We start from the raw sequence: 15,783 nt of genomic DNA, 5'->3' as shown, positions 1-15,783 counted from the left end.
TATTTTTTAAATGACAGTCACTTTCTCCCAAGGATCTGGAGTAGCAGTATCTTTTAGTACTTTAAATTCAAAGAGGGAAAAATCTCAGTAAAATACTGCAAGAACTGCCTGATGCTTTTTAGTTGAGAAACTCTTCTCATAGATACAAGTAGCTGATGACCTCAATTATAGCATCATGGATTTAAACCTGGAATGTACCGTCAGTTATCTGATTTTATTTTACAGAAGAGAAAACTGAGGCTCAGAGAGTGGAAACTTGCTCAAGCTATACAGGTAGTAAGCAGCACTATTTTACTTGGTAACCTCATCAACTCCCATGAATTCAATTATAATCTCTATGCTGATAATTCTCAGATCTACTTATCCAACCACAGTCTCTCTCCTAACTTCCAAATACTTTCTTCAGATTTAGGGCCTCTCAAAGTAGATCACCAACATAAATCTTAAACTCAGCAGGTCAAAAACTCTACTCATCTTGTGAAATCACACCTTTTTCAAAGTAAATTTCTATAATCATAACTCATATTTTTTTTTCCCTTTTTGCAGGGCAATGAGGGTTAAGTGACTTGCCCAGGGTCACACAGCTAGTAAGTGTCAAGTGTCTGAGGCCAAACTTGAACTCAGGTCCTCCTGAATCCAAGGCCAGTGCTTTATCCACTGCGCCACCTAGCTGCCCCCCATAACTCATATTTTCTAAGAGAAAATTATTTTTCGGGTCCAAGCAACTGAGAAAAAACTCTTTCTTAAATTAAGGACTGTTTTTAGGGGTAATTTGATATCTTCATCTATGTGTGATTTATTCAAGGGGGAAAAAAGCATCCTCTCAAAATAATGTCTACAAGAATCATTAAAAAGGTCAAATGAGAAAGGCAGAAAGTCCTCGTTTTGGTTCCTTACTGGTTCTGTCCTCAGTTCGCTTTGCTGGCTCATCATTCACCTCAAGCTCCCTGACTTTGGGTGTTTCCCAAAGTTCTGTCCTGGGCCTTCTCTTCTCCCTCTACATTCTCTTTCTTGGTAACCTCATCACCTCCTATGGCTTTACCTGCCATCTCTTTGGCAGTGACTCTCAGATCTCTGTATATCAAGCCCCAGTCTCTCCCTTGATCTTCATTAAGTTCTACATCACCCATAGGCCAATTGGACATTTCAGACTGGATGTCCCAAAGACATCTTAAGCTCAGCCTGGCTAAAACTGAACTCATTATCTTTCCCCCTAAACTCTCCCCTCTTCTAAACTTCCCTGTTTCTGCCAAAAGTCACCACCATCCTTCCAGTGTGTCAAGTTTGTAACTGGAATAGAATGCTCACTCTCCCCACATAGCCAATCAGTTGATAAATCTTGTCATTAACATCTCTTCCTTTCTTGCCTCAATTATTGCAGCAGCCTCCTAATTGGTCTCCCTATCTCAAATCTCTCCCCACTCCAGCCTAACCTCCGCACTACTGCCAAACAAATTTTCCTTGGGCACATATCTGGACCATGTGACTCCCAAATCACACCAACTCCAGTGGCTTCCTGTTGCCTTTAGGATAAAATATAGTCTTTGGTTTATTTCCTAAAGCTCCATACCTACTGGCCCCAACCTATCTCTTCAGCCTCAGTGACCAGAACCCCCCCCTTGCACACTCTGTGATCCAACCAAATAGGCTTCTTTCTGTCCTTCACATGATATTCCATCTGCTATCTCTGGGCCTTTGCTCTGGTTGTTCTACATAGCTAGGGTGTGTGCTCTCCTCACCATAGATTAAGCTTCCTTCTCTTTTTTTAAGAGACAACTCAAGTACTATCTACTGGATAGTGCCTTTCCTGACTCCATCCCAGCTCCCTAAGTGCAAGTGATTTCCCTCCTAAACTACCTTGTTTTAACTAATCTTCAGGTATTTATATGTGTTAACTTTATATTTGATATAGATATAGGTATATAAATACATATACATGCAAATATATACACACATCTATATGTGTGTGTGCGCACGCGTGTGTATCTTATTTCTCCCATTAGAATGTAAGCTCATTGTACTAATATTCCCCGCACTTAGCATGGTGCCAGGCAAATGGTAAGCACTTAATAAATGCTTATTGATTGGTTGATTTTAAGTAACACAATGTTAGGAAGGTCTTTCTTATATCAAGTCTAAATTTGCCTCTGCATTTCTGTTCATCACTCTTAATTATGTCCTTATAAGCTAAGACAATGTTTGTACTCCACTAAAAATTCCACATCTCTTACTAACAAATTATTATTCAGCCACTTATCCTATCTTGCACTTGTAAAGTTAATTTTTTGAATCTGAGTGTATAGCAATATTTATCCCTAATTAGATTTCAACATATTAGATTTGGTCCAATGTTTTAGCCTGTCAAGATATTTTTGAATTCTAACTATGTCATCCACTGTGTTAGCTATCTCAGTTCAACTTTGTGTCATTTGCAAATTTGTTAGATATATCATACATGCTTTTAGCCAAGTAATTGATAAATATGCTAACAAGCATAGGGTAAAACAGCTTTAGTAGAGTTTCCAGGGATACCTTCCAAGCTGACATCAAACCATTAATAAATCTGTAAATGCTTTGCTAATCTCAACTAAATCCTCAAATTCTGCCTACTTGCTTCCCTGGCTTCCTTTAAATTCTAACATGCTACCTTTTTTACTAAAATCCTATCTTTCCCAATTCCTCATAATTCTAGTGCTTTCCTTCTGTTTATTATTTCCTATTTGTCCTGTATATACCTTGCTTTGTATATATTTGTTTACATGTCATCTCCCCATTAGACTGTAACCTCCTTGAGGGCAGGGACTATCTTTTACTTCTTTCTCTACCTCCAGTGTTTTGAACAGTGCCTGGCACATAGCAGGTACTTAATAAATGTTGATTTGGTTGACTCTAGGGAAAGTATATCGATATCATTTTACTTATCTATCAACCTAGTAACTGTAACAATTGGAATGACACCATAGCACATATACTAAAATTGGAACGATACAAAGAAAAACCGCATGGCCTTGCCCTCAGAGGCCTTCTCCTCATGGTGGAGCTTTCCTACAATAAGTCTCCAGCAGGTGACGTCATTCCAATCGTTACATAACCCTGTCCAAAAAGGACATGTGTTTAGTCTGACATAACACATTCTTCATACGCTGGCTCTTTATGATTACTTCTTTTCATATATGTCCATTAACTATCCTTTTATGAATGTTCTAGACTTTTGACAGGGGAAAAAGTCAAGCTTATAATTCTATGGTTTACAGAAGACTGTTTCATCTTTTGAAAAGTGAGTCATTTGTCCTTTTTAAGTCCTGTACTTCTTGCCCATACTCCTTCATCTTTCCCAGATCACTGAGAGAAGGGCTCAGCAATTACCCCTGCCAGGTCTTTCAGTTTCTTGTGATGTAGACTGTCTGGGCCTAGTGATCCGACCTCAGTGAAGTCAACTTTTACTAGCTCCCTACTTATCTCACATTTTAACTTCCCATTAGCCATTTTTGTTCTATCTTTTCTAGTTCAAAAACATTCTCCTCGATAGAGAATTAAAAAGAAAAATGAGAGCTTAGAGATAAGTCCCCCTTAAGTACTAGATCATGTCTCCATACCAAGCTTGTGATCTGATTCTTGAACTCCTTATCTAATTTCTATTTCTGTCCAGTCCAATAACAATAAAGCTTTCATTACTGGCTCTGTTAATATGTAACACAACAATTTCCACCATGCTCTTCTTTTCCAGGTAATAGATTCCCTCACACAAACATGGTTGCCTATACAATGCTTTTACAGTCTCTCCTTTCACCTATTCCGTTTCTTGTGAATAAGGTGAAGGTTGTTCAAGTCATAGGCTTCCTATCCCCTGCCAAGTTTCAGTGATACGCGAGTGCTCCAATTTATCTCCTTGAATTATGATCTCTTTTTGCTTGTCATTTGTGTGTTATTCATACTTCTGTGTATTTACATTTAGATATCTGAGGCCATGTCAGGAGCCACCGTTGGCTCCTCTTCTGTACAGTCTGGACTCTAGCTACACAATCCAAATTCATCCTATGAAAGGATAAGCATCTCTATTGCTATTCTTCCCACACTACAGGTATGCTCTATGATATCTATCCCGATAAATATATTTGACAGTGAATTAGTGAAAATAAATATTTTAAATGTAATAATTATATAATAGCATAATTTTAATGAAAAGAGCTTAAAGTAGTGGCAAGTCTCACATTTTTTCCTAAGCTAAGGTCTCTTTGTAAAAATTTAAGGTAGTAAAAATAGTTTGTGACATCTTTGTATTTTTGTGCTAGTATCCTGGTTTGAACATTAAAAAGAAGTACCCAAGCACATGCAGACACAAAATTGATTAGTTAGTAGATTAAGAACTAAAAAGGTTAAATATAGAGCTATTAGTATGCCAATGATTACTTTGATGATGAAGGAATATGTAAATGATTATAAAATTAAAAAATAAAACGATAATTATAGTAAAATTTTAAAAGCATGAATGGCCATAATTTCAAGCACTAATTATAAAAACATTATTGAACTCTAAATGTTAGGTGACAACACAGCAGTCCAGGATGGCACTATAAACAAGGAACATGAATAAACAAGTGCTGTAGGTGGTTTTTAGATGACATTCAAAATTTTTACTAACCAACACCCCAATGCCCTCCCCATTACAGAGGCACTGATACATTGCCCTCTGTACCTGGTACATCCTGGGGTAGCTCAGGAGCCACCTTCTTCTCTGCCATGTTGTTGCTATCATGAGTTTCTGAGGGGCACCCCATTGTGCTCTTCCCTTCAGGGGGACTAGTCTCTCCTGAAGAAGTATTTGTTGTGTTGTCGCCAGTATTTGTTGACACAGAGTTACCTTTATCCCCAACATCTTTTGGCTCTACAGTAAAATGCACAACAAAACTTTAAAGATATCCTTTAAAATTCCTTTGGTAGGACTGGCCACACCTAAAGAAAATGAACTGCTGAAAAATGTAATATCAATGATCCACACAATTCTCTACTGACCAGTTTGTGGCAATTCTGTTGTACATTATTTTAACAACAGATTGTTCACATAAAGTCAACACATTCAAGAAATTAGCACAACAAATACAACAAAAATGAGCAAATCATTAATTCTTTTAACATTATAGATGTATCTAATCTGTTAGAATAATATTTTATTTTTTACAACATACCTCATGAAAAGGAAATGCTGGCCTGAAAAACTGAAGGAATTTTGAGCAGATATAATACATCTATATTACTTATTGTTAATTATTATATATGAAAAACTTAAAATGTCTAAGTTCCATCAATGTAATTTTAAGTGGTTATATGCTATAAAAAACAATATATTCATTATAAATTCTTCAGGTAAAAAAACCACACCTATGCTTTATATATAAAACTTTTTGATAGCTTTTTAAAACCAAGTAGTTTATTTACCCTCTGGTTTTCCTTTCTCAGAATCACCACCAGATGTTTTTTCTTCTTTGTTTTTTTCCTGGAGTTGATCTGAAAGTTCTTCCTTGCTTTTCTCAGAATCTTTTTGGCTATTATTTTCCGATTCATTTTTGTCCTTGTCTGCTTCTTCTGGAACTGGACTTTTAGCATCTTCAATGTCACCTTTTTTGGATTTGGTAGCTTCCAAAATTTCATCTATACAGTAAAGAGTTCAAAATTTTAAACTCGACACATTAACCATACACAGAAAACACTGAAGGCTTTGTTTTTAAGAAAATGTTAAGAAATCAACCTAAGAAAAGCAATTACTAAAAGCTGAAAATCACTGATACAAATCTTTTTATGCAATTGTTAGTTTGTAGAATTCTCATATAAGTTACAGAAGGGGTAAAAATGTCTATTAGTGTTAGGAAATGTCAGTACTTTTCAGGAAATAAAAATTATTAAATATCCATATACAGAGTGTCCGAGGAAGTTTTAGTTCAGTTTTAAATTTTTAAAACTTTAAAAGCCAAAAATTACACCAACACTTTTGGGATACCCTATATGAATGTTTTTAGACACATATACAAAGTGTCAGTTTGTAAATATACTACTTAATTCAGTCACCTTTCTGCCAAGGTAAAGATATTAACTACAAACTCTATTTTCATTGGGAATAAAAACACCCGAGTAGAATATATTCCTAATTCCTGAAATTGTGGTAAAATTGTTTGCTTTAAGGCAAATTTTTAAACGGTCAGAAATATAAGGAATAAAGCCCTGAACAGGAATAAACAGACCTTGATTCCAATTCTTCTGTGTTCTTATATAATCCAAAACCCCCATGAGCCTTGTTTTTTTTAATCTGTGAAATCAGAAGGTTGGATTAGATAATCTCTAAGGCTCCTCAAGGAGCCTTAACTAACATTCTTTAATTCAATTATTTTTCTGTCACATTTCAAATTATCATTGGTATTATGACACCATGACAGAGAATTCAGGAGGTGTCTAGAAAGGATCATGGAGTTAAGGGTTGGAAGGGCTTTCAAGATGAAGCAGAAATGAGCATCATTTAATGACATTAGAAAGTAACCTCCCTGAGGGGAGGTACTGTCTTTTATTAGTTGTATTTTGCAAAGTGCCTAGCACAGCAGAGGTACTTAACAACTGAGGCCATGTCAGGAGCCACTGTTGGCTCCTCTTATGTACTTGATGGAGATAAAGTTCTTAATATATGGAAATTAGACTTGATGGAGATAAAGATATGGAAACTCCTATTTCAGTTTTTAAAGGACAATCATAGATTGTATTGACTCAAAAAATTGTTAACATCCTTTCTGCTTCAGCTATCAGAGAAAGCAAAACAAACTATAATTTATAAATATAATTTATATTCATCTGTTTGTAAGACTATACTGGATGCCTTATAAGTAATAAATATATTAATTTTAATTAAACAGGCTAGACTGAAATTTCTATAGAAAACCTGCTGAGGCAGCCAATCTATTTGAAGATTGATCTAGTCCCAGTATGTTTCACTCCAGCTTTCCCTACAATCTACAGAAATAAAAAGTATAATAACTAAATTTTAAAAATATATTACTATATTATATCTATGATAATATTATATATCTACTACAAACCTATTATTATTATTGTAGTAGTAGTAGTAGTAGAAGTATTTATATATCTATTACCATTTCCCTATCACTGTAATTTAGGAAAAGTGCCTACTCACTTCATTCTTGGGGGGGGGGGAGGGAGCAGGGTGGTGTTAAGTGACTTGCCCAAGCTCACACAGCTAGTAAGTGTCTGAAGCCAGATTTGAACTTGGGTCTTCCTGACTCCAGGGGCTGGTGCTTCCCCCCATTCTTTTTCTCAAAAGCCTTTGTCCTTCACCCCCAAATTATTCTTTTTTCAGATTCTCTTCTTCTAACATATCATTGTTCTTTCCCCTTCTTCTAACTCTATCATAATCAAACAAGAGTTTACAGTCTGTGAGTAATCACAACAGATTGTTTCAAACATTATTTATACATTGCTAATAGATATGAAATTTTAAAAGTACTATCTCTCTGCAAACAAGTTCAATGGAAACCTGCCTTAATGAAAATGTTCTGCATTACTTAACTATAAATATCTCAAATCAGGCCAGGGTTTCCTTAAGATATCCTGCCATTCTTTACTCTCCCCTATAAGTTTTAGTGAACATGAAAATTGATAAAAGTACAATTTTTACAAAAAGTCTGCTTATTTCTTATTTTAGTTTTTTCCTCTTTGATCAATCAATCAATTTCATCTAATGCTGTTTTATCTTCATTTATATCAATGATTCTGAAACTCAGAATATAGGGAAAGTTTCAAAAGGATCAGGAGGTATTTAAAATTACCACCTAAACACTGACTCACTTGGCAAAGTCTCAGTGTCAGAATGTTGATACTCTTTCCTTTCTCTTGCTTCCACCTATGCTCTGACCTCCTATTTATAATAGGTTAGGTTCCTGGGATATAGAAGAGGGGGCAGAGCCAAGGGCCAAATGAAGATCATGAACAGACAGGTCATGATTTCAAACTCAAGAAACTCCAAAAAACACCAAGATTCAAACTTAGGAGACTTTGGTGCTTGTCCCAGGTCAGCATAGCTGTCACCATGCCCAAGTGGGACTAAATGACATCTATAAACTTTCTGAGCACTTAAGGCTATTAGAAAATGTGTTTGCTATGCTTTATTATTCCACTCTACATCTCACTGCAAAAACGTCAAAATTTATAGAATTTTAAATATGCAAGACATGGGACATAGTGAACAGGGGTCAAAAAGAATTCTTGGGAGAGTTATGGCATGAAACCACAAATTTCAACTGTATGTAAATTGAAGGCAATTAATGAGGACAAAAATAAATTCCTAATTCAAACAAAATAAACCACTGTAAAACCCAAATGCCAAAAGTAGGGTTAAAGCTTCCTTATTTGGATGCAAACATATATTCTGGCTAGATATTTCCTAATGACCACAATATTTTCTAGATTAAGAGATGTCAAATTAAAAATGTGAGGTGAAGTTGTATTTTCTGAAATTATTCTGTAGCATCTGAATTACTAAAAATTTTAAGAAACTTAAAAGTTTTTAAGGGAGCATATGACTCTGAGAAAGAACTTAAATTCTTTATTAATCCCTAAGTGAAAAGAATATTATTTGCTAAACAAACCAGAACCTAAATGAACAAGGTGTTAATAGCCAGTAGCAAACGTTTTACTGGCCACGTGCATCTTAGAAGTCTCACTTTTTATTGGGGGTACACCAAAAGAAAGGGTGGGAGTAAGGAAATAATGTTTGTTCTTTCATAAAATAAACTTGCAGGCTAGTGAAATACTCAAGAATACAGACTGCTGTAAAATTTTGCTACTTTAGTTAATTCTTTTAAGAGAGGATGCAAAGTATTGCCTTGGAGACAAGAAGACCTGGCTTCACATTCTGCCAGACCAACTGTAGAAAATTGGTGATGTAATCATGGGACAATCACTTAACAACACAGTACCATAGGCAACTATCTAACATCATACATTGCAAGCAAGTTGCTGATCTTTATTAGTGAAAAGGAGTCAGATCTTTATATGGTTACAGGTATAGATGGAAAAAAAATTAATCAATTGAATAACAATTTCACGTCTCCATTTTCCCAATGCTTCAAATTCTCAATAGTTCCTAAAAAAGTACTTATGTTTTTGCTGAGTCAAAGGGCTAGCTGCCCCATACCAAGCTGCCTTACTTACTGGGACTGCCATCTATTGATAAAAGAGGAGAGTAAATTCAAGCTACACAGGAGGAGAAAAAATTGTTAGTTTGTATTTTGGCTTCAACCTGGTTTCTAGGAACATATTTTGGTGGGATCTGGAACCAAATTTTTTTTATTGTTTCTGGATCTATTTAGATGAATATTCTGATGAACCTATTCTACTCTTAAAATTGATTACTGTAATTGAGAAGACAGCTTTTTACTTTTTCTGATTTTTAACTACTTGATTCCACTAATCCTGTTCTCTTTGCTCTGGGAAACCAGCCAAAGGAATTCTGACCTCCCACTTAAAATCAAGACTCTTCAGAGTTATCCCTCAACAGTAAGCTAAACTTCTTTTAAGTTGCCAAAGCAAAATTTTCAAATATTTGGTTTGAATTAAAAAACTGGTTACACCAATTACAAATATTTTTTAAATTTTCAACTGATTTAAAACCAGTTCTTATAACACATGATTTCAAACTGGTGATCAAAAATTCTATCAATAGAGCACCAGCCCTGGAGTCAGGAGGAACTGAGTTCAAATCTGCCCTCAGACACTAACTGTATGACCCCGGGGAAGTCACTTAACCCTTACTCCAAACTGAAAAATTTCTATCAGTAAAGATCCAAATAAGAAGAGATTCAATATTTGTGAAAGAGCATGCTTATTTGCAATTCAACAAAAAGAATACTCTTTGGCCTTCTGTCCAAATTATCCAAATTTAGTTGTAAACATGTTTCCAATGCTAAATGCATTTCTATTTACTCCTGTAACATGAAATTAATGAAATGGAAAAAGTATTAGTTAAAATTTGGAGGCCCAGAAAAAGAAAGTGATTTATTTCTTATGGCAAAATTTGGAAGACAGTGATAAAATTTTCATCCTAAAAGCAAGGATTATTATCCTTGCTCCACAAAAGTAAATTCAGAAGCTAAACTATATGGCTAAAGACAAAATAGTTCTAATTCTTAGAATGATATTATGAAGATAAGAGAAATTATATCATTACTATGAATTTTCTGTTGACTCTAAACCAATGTGGGAGACTATATAAGACAGTGTAAAAGAGCAATGACTGGAGTTGGAGGACCTGGGTTCAAATACCACTTCAGACATTTAGTAGCTGTGAGGCTTTGAGCAAGTCACTTAATCTCCAAGGACTCCAGTGCTTCATCTACTGCATAAAATGAAAGAATTGGACGGGTCACCCTCTGAGGTTCCTTCTAACTTCTAGGTCTATGACCTATGATAAAAGCATTTACAAAAGGAACTTTTTAAATGTTTCAAAACAAAGCCAATTTATATTTGACAGTTTTCTAAGGAAAATGGTGTGCTACTAGTTCTATTTTTTATTAAAGCAGAGAAATACTGTCTGGTTACTTTGAAAAACGCTCACACTGAGGGACAATATGGAGTGAAGACAGTACAAGACTTAAGAGAATCTGGAGTCCTAAGCTTTACCAAGCCACCTAAGACAATGACTGATGGGGATGGTCATGGGAAAGTCACACTCTCCTGAAACGCAGCTTTCCATCTGTCCCAACAGGGACAGTAGTAGTAGTAGTGTTGTGAGAAATGCACGTTTACATGTAAATTATTAGTACTATTAAAATTATGACTTTTTGTTCTTTTCATCGAAGTATGAAACATACCCTTGATGACAACTACAATAAACACTCTTTTAAAGTAGCATAAGCTACACAGAATTCTTTCCAGTTAAAGGGTACTTTTCATACATTACCACATACATCACAACAGTCTTATAAGGTAGACAGTAAGAATTTGAAAATAGGCTTCATGTTTCCCTAAATCTGGCTTATAGAAAACCTAAGCTCCATATTATCACTCTGATAGAATAAAATAGAAATAACAAAGTCAAAGAATAATAACAGCTCTTTATAAATTTAGAGGGAGCCTATATTTGGAACAATATAGTAATAAGCAATATTTTATAGATGGAGGCTCTTAGAGATTGAGTTGTCATAGGTCATAAAGCTACTGAGTGGTCAATCTAGATCTTTTGACTCCATGTCTAGTACCCCAAAGGAAATAATGAGAGCCACTATTTGGTTCTAATGATGATATTAAATGTAACCATTCATTTATAAATAAATAAATATTTATTTATTTAGAATTTTCCCCAAGTTACATGTCAAAACAAATTTTCACTTCAATTTTTAAAAACTCTGTGTTCCAAATTCTCTTCCTCCCTTCCTTCCCACCCCTCCTTAAGAACTCAAGCAATTCAGTGTTATACATGTGCAATCATGCAAAACATTTCTACATTAGAATTAACAAAAAAAATTATACTTCAATCTGTATTCAGATACCATAAGTTCTTTCTCTGTAGATGGACTATATTTTTCGTAAGTCCTTCTGTTAGCATCCTGCTCATCATTTCTTACAGCACAGTAGTGTTTCATCCTAATCTCATCCCACAATTTCTTCAGCCATTCCCCAATTGATGGGCATCACCCCAATTTCGAATTCAACCTTTTTGTAATCATCCATTTAAGAAATATAACCACTCCCCAGAAGGAAAATGGTAGGAAATTTTCAGAAATAAACTTCAGTTACCTTTGAAATGTATTTATTGAGATTTCACATGTACTCCTCAAAAAAAAAAATTAGGCATAAAATATCTGAGGATAGATTGTAGCTCACAGTCTACTGAATGAGTAACTAAATATCCTAAAAAAATAAAAGATCAGGGCAGCTAGGTGGCGCAGTGGATAGAGCACCGTCCCTGGAATCAGGAGGACCTGAGTTCAAATCCAGCCTCAGACACTTAACACTTACTAGCTGTGTGACCCTGGGCAAGTCACTTAACCCCAACTGCCTCGCCTAAAAATGAATGAATGAATGAATGAATGAATAAAAGATGAATCTTTGGGTTTCTATCTAAACTATTCCAAACATAAAAATTTAGTTGTAAATATATTATTTAGTTTTCCACCAATTTCTACTTGTTCCCATTCCAATGTTAGATGCTAAGCATATACATGATGTACAGATGAACAGAAACAGGTTAAAAAAAAAAAGAACAATCTCAAGATTTCACACAACCTTTACATATAATTTAAAGTAATAATTACAATTAAAAACCATTTATAGAGCATCACTAACTACCCAGACATAATACAAGATATAGTTTTATATAATGTCTCATCTACATTGTTAATAAGGGAGAAATACCAAGTTATGTGATGAAACAAAGGAAAATACTTGAATGTTTCTTATATACTTTCAAGTTTTATAATGAAAATACATTACCAATAGGTTTCAAGTGTAACCAACAAACTCTCTTACCATTTGCGGCAGCCAGGAACGATTTGTTACTTCCACGTGCTTTATTAGTCAGGTCTTCAGTTATATCCATATGTCGATGAATTTCTTCACGCATTTCTTCTAAAGTTTTACAAAGCTCAGCTTCCCAATAATCTTTATCTAGGCAATCAATTAATTCTGCCAACTGGACCTTTGTGCTATAGTACCAAAGTTTCTTATCCTTTTCATTTTCTGAATCTTCCTCTCTGTAAGAAAAAAATGTAAAATGCGCTCAACATACACATTAACAACATACTTATATGGTAGTTTACTTATCTAGCAAACCTCACCTTATCTTTGGAAAAGTAGAAAGGAAGCAAAAACAACAACAAAATAGGTGGGGGAAGACCCTCAAGGGGCAAGAAAACATGACAAAGTCCATGAACTTTTTATTTAATAACCGACCCAGTCCCGCACTAAGAACCTGTTTATTCTTACTTTACACACAAATCTAACAAGCTTGACAAACGCTTTTCAAACCTACAGAAAATTAGAAGTTAAAAATAAGCAAAAGAGAGGAAGACAGAAGAAAGCAAACTGACAAAAAAAGTTAGTCTCTGAGACTGACAAAATCCTAAATAGAAGATGCTTAAAAAAAAACCTCTGCAATCTGCTATGTACAAATAATCCTACACACCTCAATAGCCAATAGCTTCTAATGTTTCTAGCAACCCTAAGCCATCAAAAATAGATTTATTTAACTTGATGATTTCCATCAAGATGGTTAAAAATTTTAAAGCTTTGGAACCTTAAAGGAGCATGGGAGAAGAGATAAGCTCCAGTTATTGGAAAAAAGAAAGATAAGTAAAATTCTTCATTCACCAATGATTATGTATAAATATACATACACATAGTAACATAAATAGAGGGGTGGCTCTCACCTTGGGATAGTAGTATCCATCCCTATAAGCACATACAGACTTTCTTTAACAAAGTAAATTACAGTCTTGTGCCAGATTCACAGAAGCATTTGCAAAATATTTTCTTCTTTTCTGTGGTAGGAAGGTAGTGAATAAAAGATTATTTAGAAGGTCCTCTAAGTTTAGATCGCTCAACATTTTTTTGGAAAGGAAAGGTGAATTAAGTCAAACATTCAACAAAGCAGTGTTAAAACTCCAAAAAGGTTAAGATTCAGTAGCTTAATGTACTAAATCAGCCACATTCGTTTTTGGCTAGATCAACACTCTCTGAAATTGTCTCCTTCTTTCCATATTAATTCAATTGTATTCTGTTAAAAATTTTTTTTACTTCAATTGAAAACATCAAATTTGGCCCCAAGGAAGAGTTGAGAAAATATGCTTTTCTCCCTTTCACTGCAGAGGTGGGGACCAAGGGTGTAGATCCCTGCATCTGCTGTTAGACCTGGATAATATATTGTGGGTCACTTTTGCCAAACTATTTTTTCTTCTTTAAGAATCTTTATTATAAGAGAAGACTTGATGGGTAGGGGACAGGAAAGAGAAAGATCTGGAAATGAACATGATAAAAACAAGAGCCATGAAGGACTAAAAAAATTATGGCACTAATCTTTTGCTATTTTTTTCTTCTTCACCATTCTACATTTCATTTTCTGACAGCTATTCCCAATAACCTCTTTATGACTAGGTGGGATTAACAATGGGGTTAATGTGTGACTATTCATATTTGTATTACTATTAGCATTAAATTACACAAGAATAATTTTATTCCTGCCCTATCAACTCATGACCAGCCCTTTTAATAATATAGGTATACTGCAAGATTTTAAAAAGCAGTATCTGTCAATTTACCAAATTGTCTTTATCAATCATTATATTATTTAATTTATTATGTTTTGCAAAAGGTTCCAGAAACTAGTTTTTAAAATAAAAAGGGATGGCATGGGTCAAGAAATAGATTCTAGGGGCTTCTTGGTAGTGCAGTGGATAAAGTACTGGTTCTGGATTCAGGAGGACCTGAGTTCAAATCCGGCCTCAGACACTTGACACATACTAGCTGTGTGACCCTGGGCAAGTCACTTAACCCTCACTGCCCTGAAAAAGAAAAAAAAAAAGAAATAGATTCTACACTTAAAGCCCTGCTCACAAAACCAAAAATATTCAAGAAATATATAGAGTCAATGTAATCTAGTGGGAAAAGCACTGCATTTGAAGAGAGAGGGCCAGAGTGTGAATGCCAGCTGTGCCACTTACCATCTACCTGTGTGACCCTGGGCAAGTCGCTTAACCTTTCTGAGTCTCAGTTGTCTTATCTGTAACATGACATGGTTGGAACTAAATCATCCCTAAGGTCCCTTACAGCTCTAAATCTATAATCCCATGAATCTAGAGAAGAATAGGATAAGTGGCCAACAACATTAAACAAACAATTATTTGTTGAAAACATTTATTAGGTTTTATTTATTTACAGAACTAGGTTAAAAACAAAGAAACAACCCAACAATATAGAACTAGGAAGTACCACTGAATTAAGGATGAGAAGGTCCAGGCTCTAGCCCCTGCAAGGCCAATTACCAGCTATATGACTTTAAGTAAGGCACTTAATCTGAGACCGAGTTTCCTTATTTATAAATCTGAAATAATATCACTTATCTGCCCTACCAACCTCATAAGTTTATAACAATCAAATGAGAAACATATGTGAAAGAGCTTCGAAAACTTAAAATTGCCATGAAAATGTAAAATTATGAAGCACCTAGAATAATACTCTGAACGCTATGTGCATTTAATAATGCTTATTCATTTGGATTTAAATGAGTTTGATATAATTAGGTATTATTTTTCAAAGTTCCATATTTTTCCAGCATTAAAAAGGGGGGGGTAATATATATATTTCAAAGAGAAAAGTCAAAAAACCTCTAAAAATGGTGACAAATTCTGACTGAGAATGATAATGAACATGGTTTTATTTTATGAAAGATAATTTTTTGAAACTTTTAATTTTCCTTAGACTAGACATTCAGTATAATCCTAACATTAAAATTTTAAAGGTCCAAATATAGAAGTAAGGCCTTAAAATAATTTTGAAGGTAGAGAAGAGAAAAATATGTTAACAGTAAGTACCAAGGATGCTTTTAACTTTAATGATTCTTTAAGTTGTGAATTCATCCACCAGCATGAGTTGATTTTTTTATTTCCACACTTTATAAAAACCAATTAAAAATATAACTATAAATAATCGTCTAAAGATCAGGATCACTGAGAAAAGAGAATTCAATAAAAATATTAAATAAACATTTACTTGATGATTTCGAGACAAAGA

General features: G+C 34.5%; 1 protein-coding gene across 1 annotated transcript in view; it reads right to left on the bottom strand.

Annotated features, from left to right (window-relative positions):
* Positions 1–15,783, bottom strand: part of BPTF (bromodomain PHD finger transcription factor) — a 194,740-nt gene that overhangs the window by 111,566 nt on the left and 67,391 nt on the right. The window contains 3 exon segments of the mRNA XM_044003306.1: positions 4,697–4,885; positions 5,437–5,649; positions 12,526–12,749. Coding sequence (XP_043859241.1) covers positions 4,697–4,885; positions 5,437–5,649; positions 12,526–12,749 — 626 coding nt within the window.

Source organism: Dromiciops gliroides, chromosome 4 (genome assembly GCF_019393635.1).
Source record: "Dromiciops gliroides isolate mDroGli1 chromosome 4, mDroGli1.pri, whole genome shotgun sequence".
NCBI lineage: Eukaryota > Metazoa > Chordata > Mammalia > Microbiotheria > Microbiotheriidae > Dromiciops > Dromiciops gliroides.
This window is presented reverse-complemented; position numbering and strand designations above follow the sequence as displayed.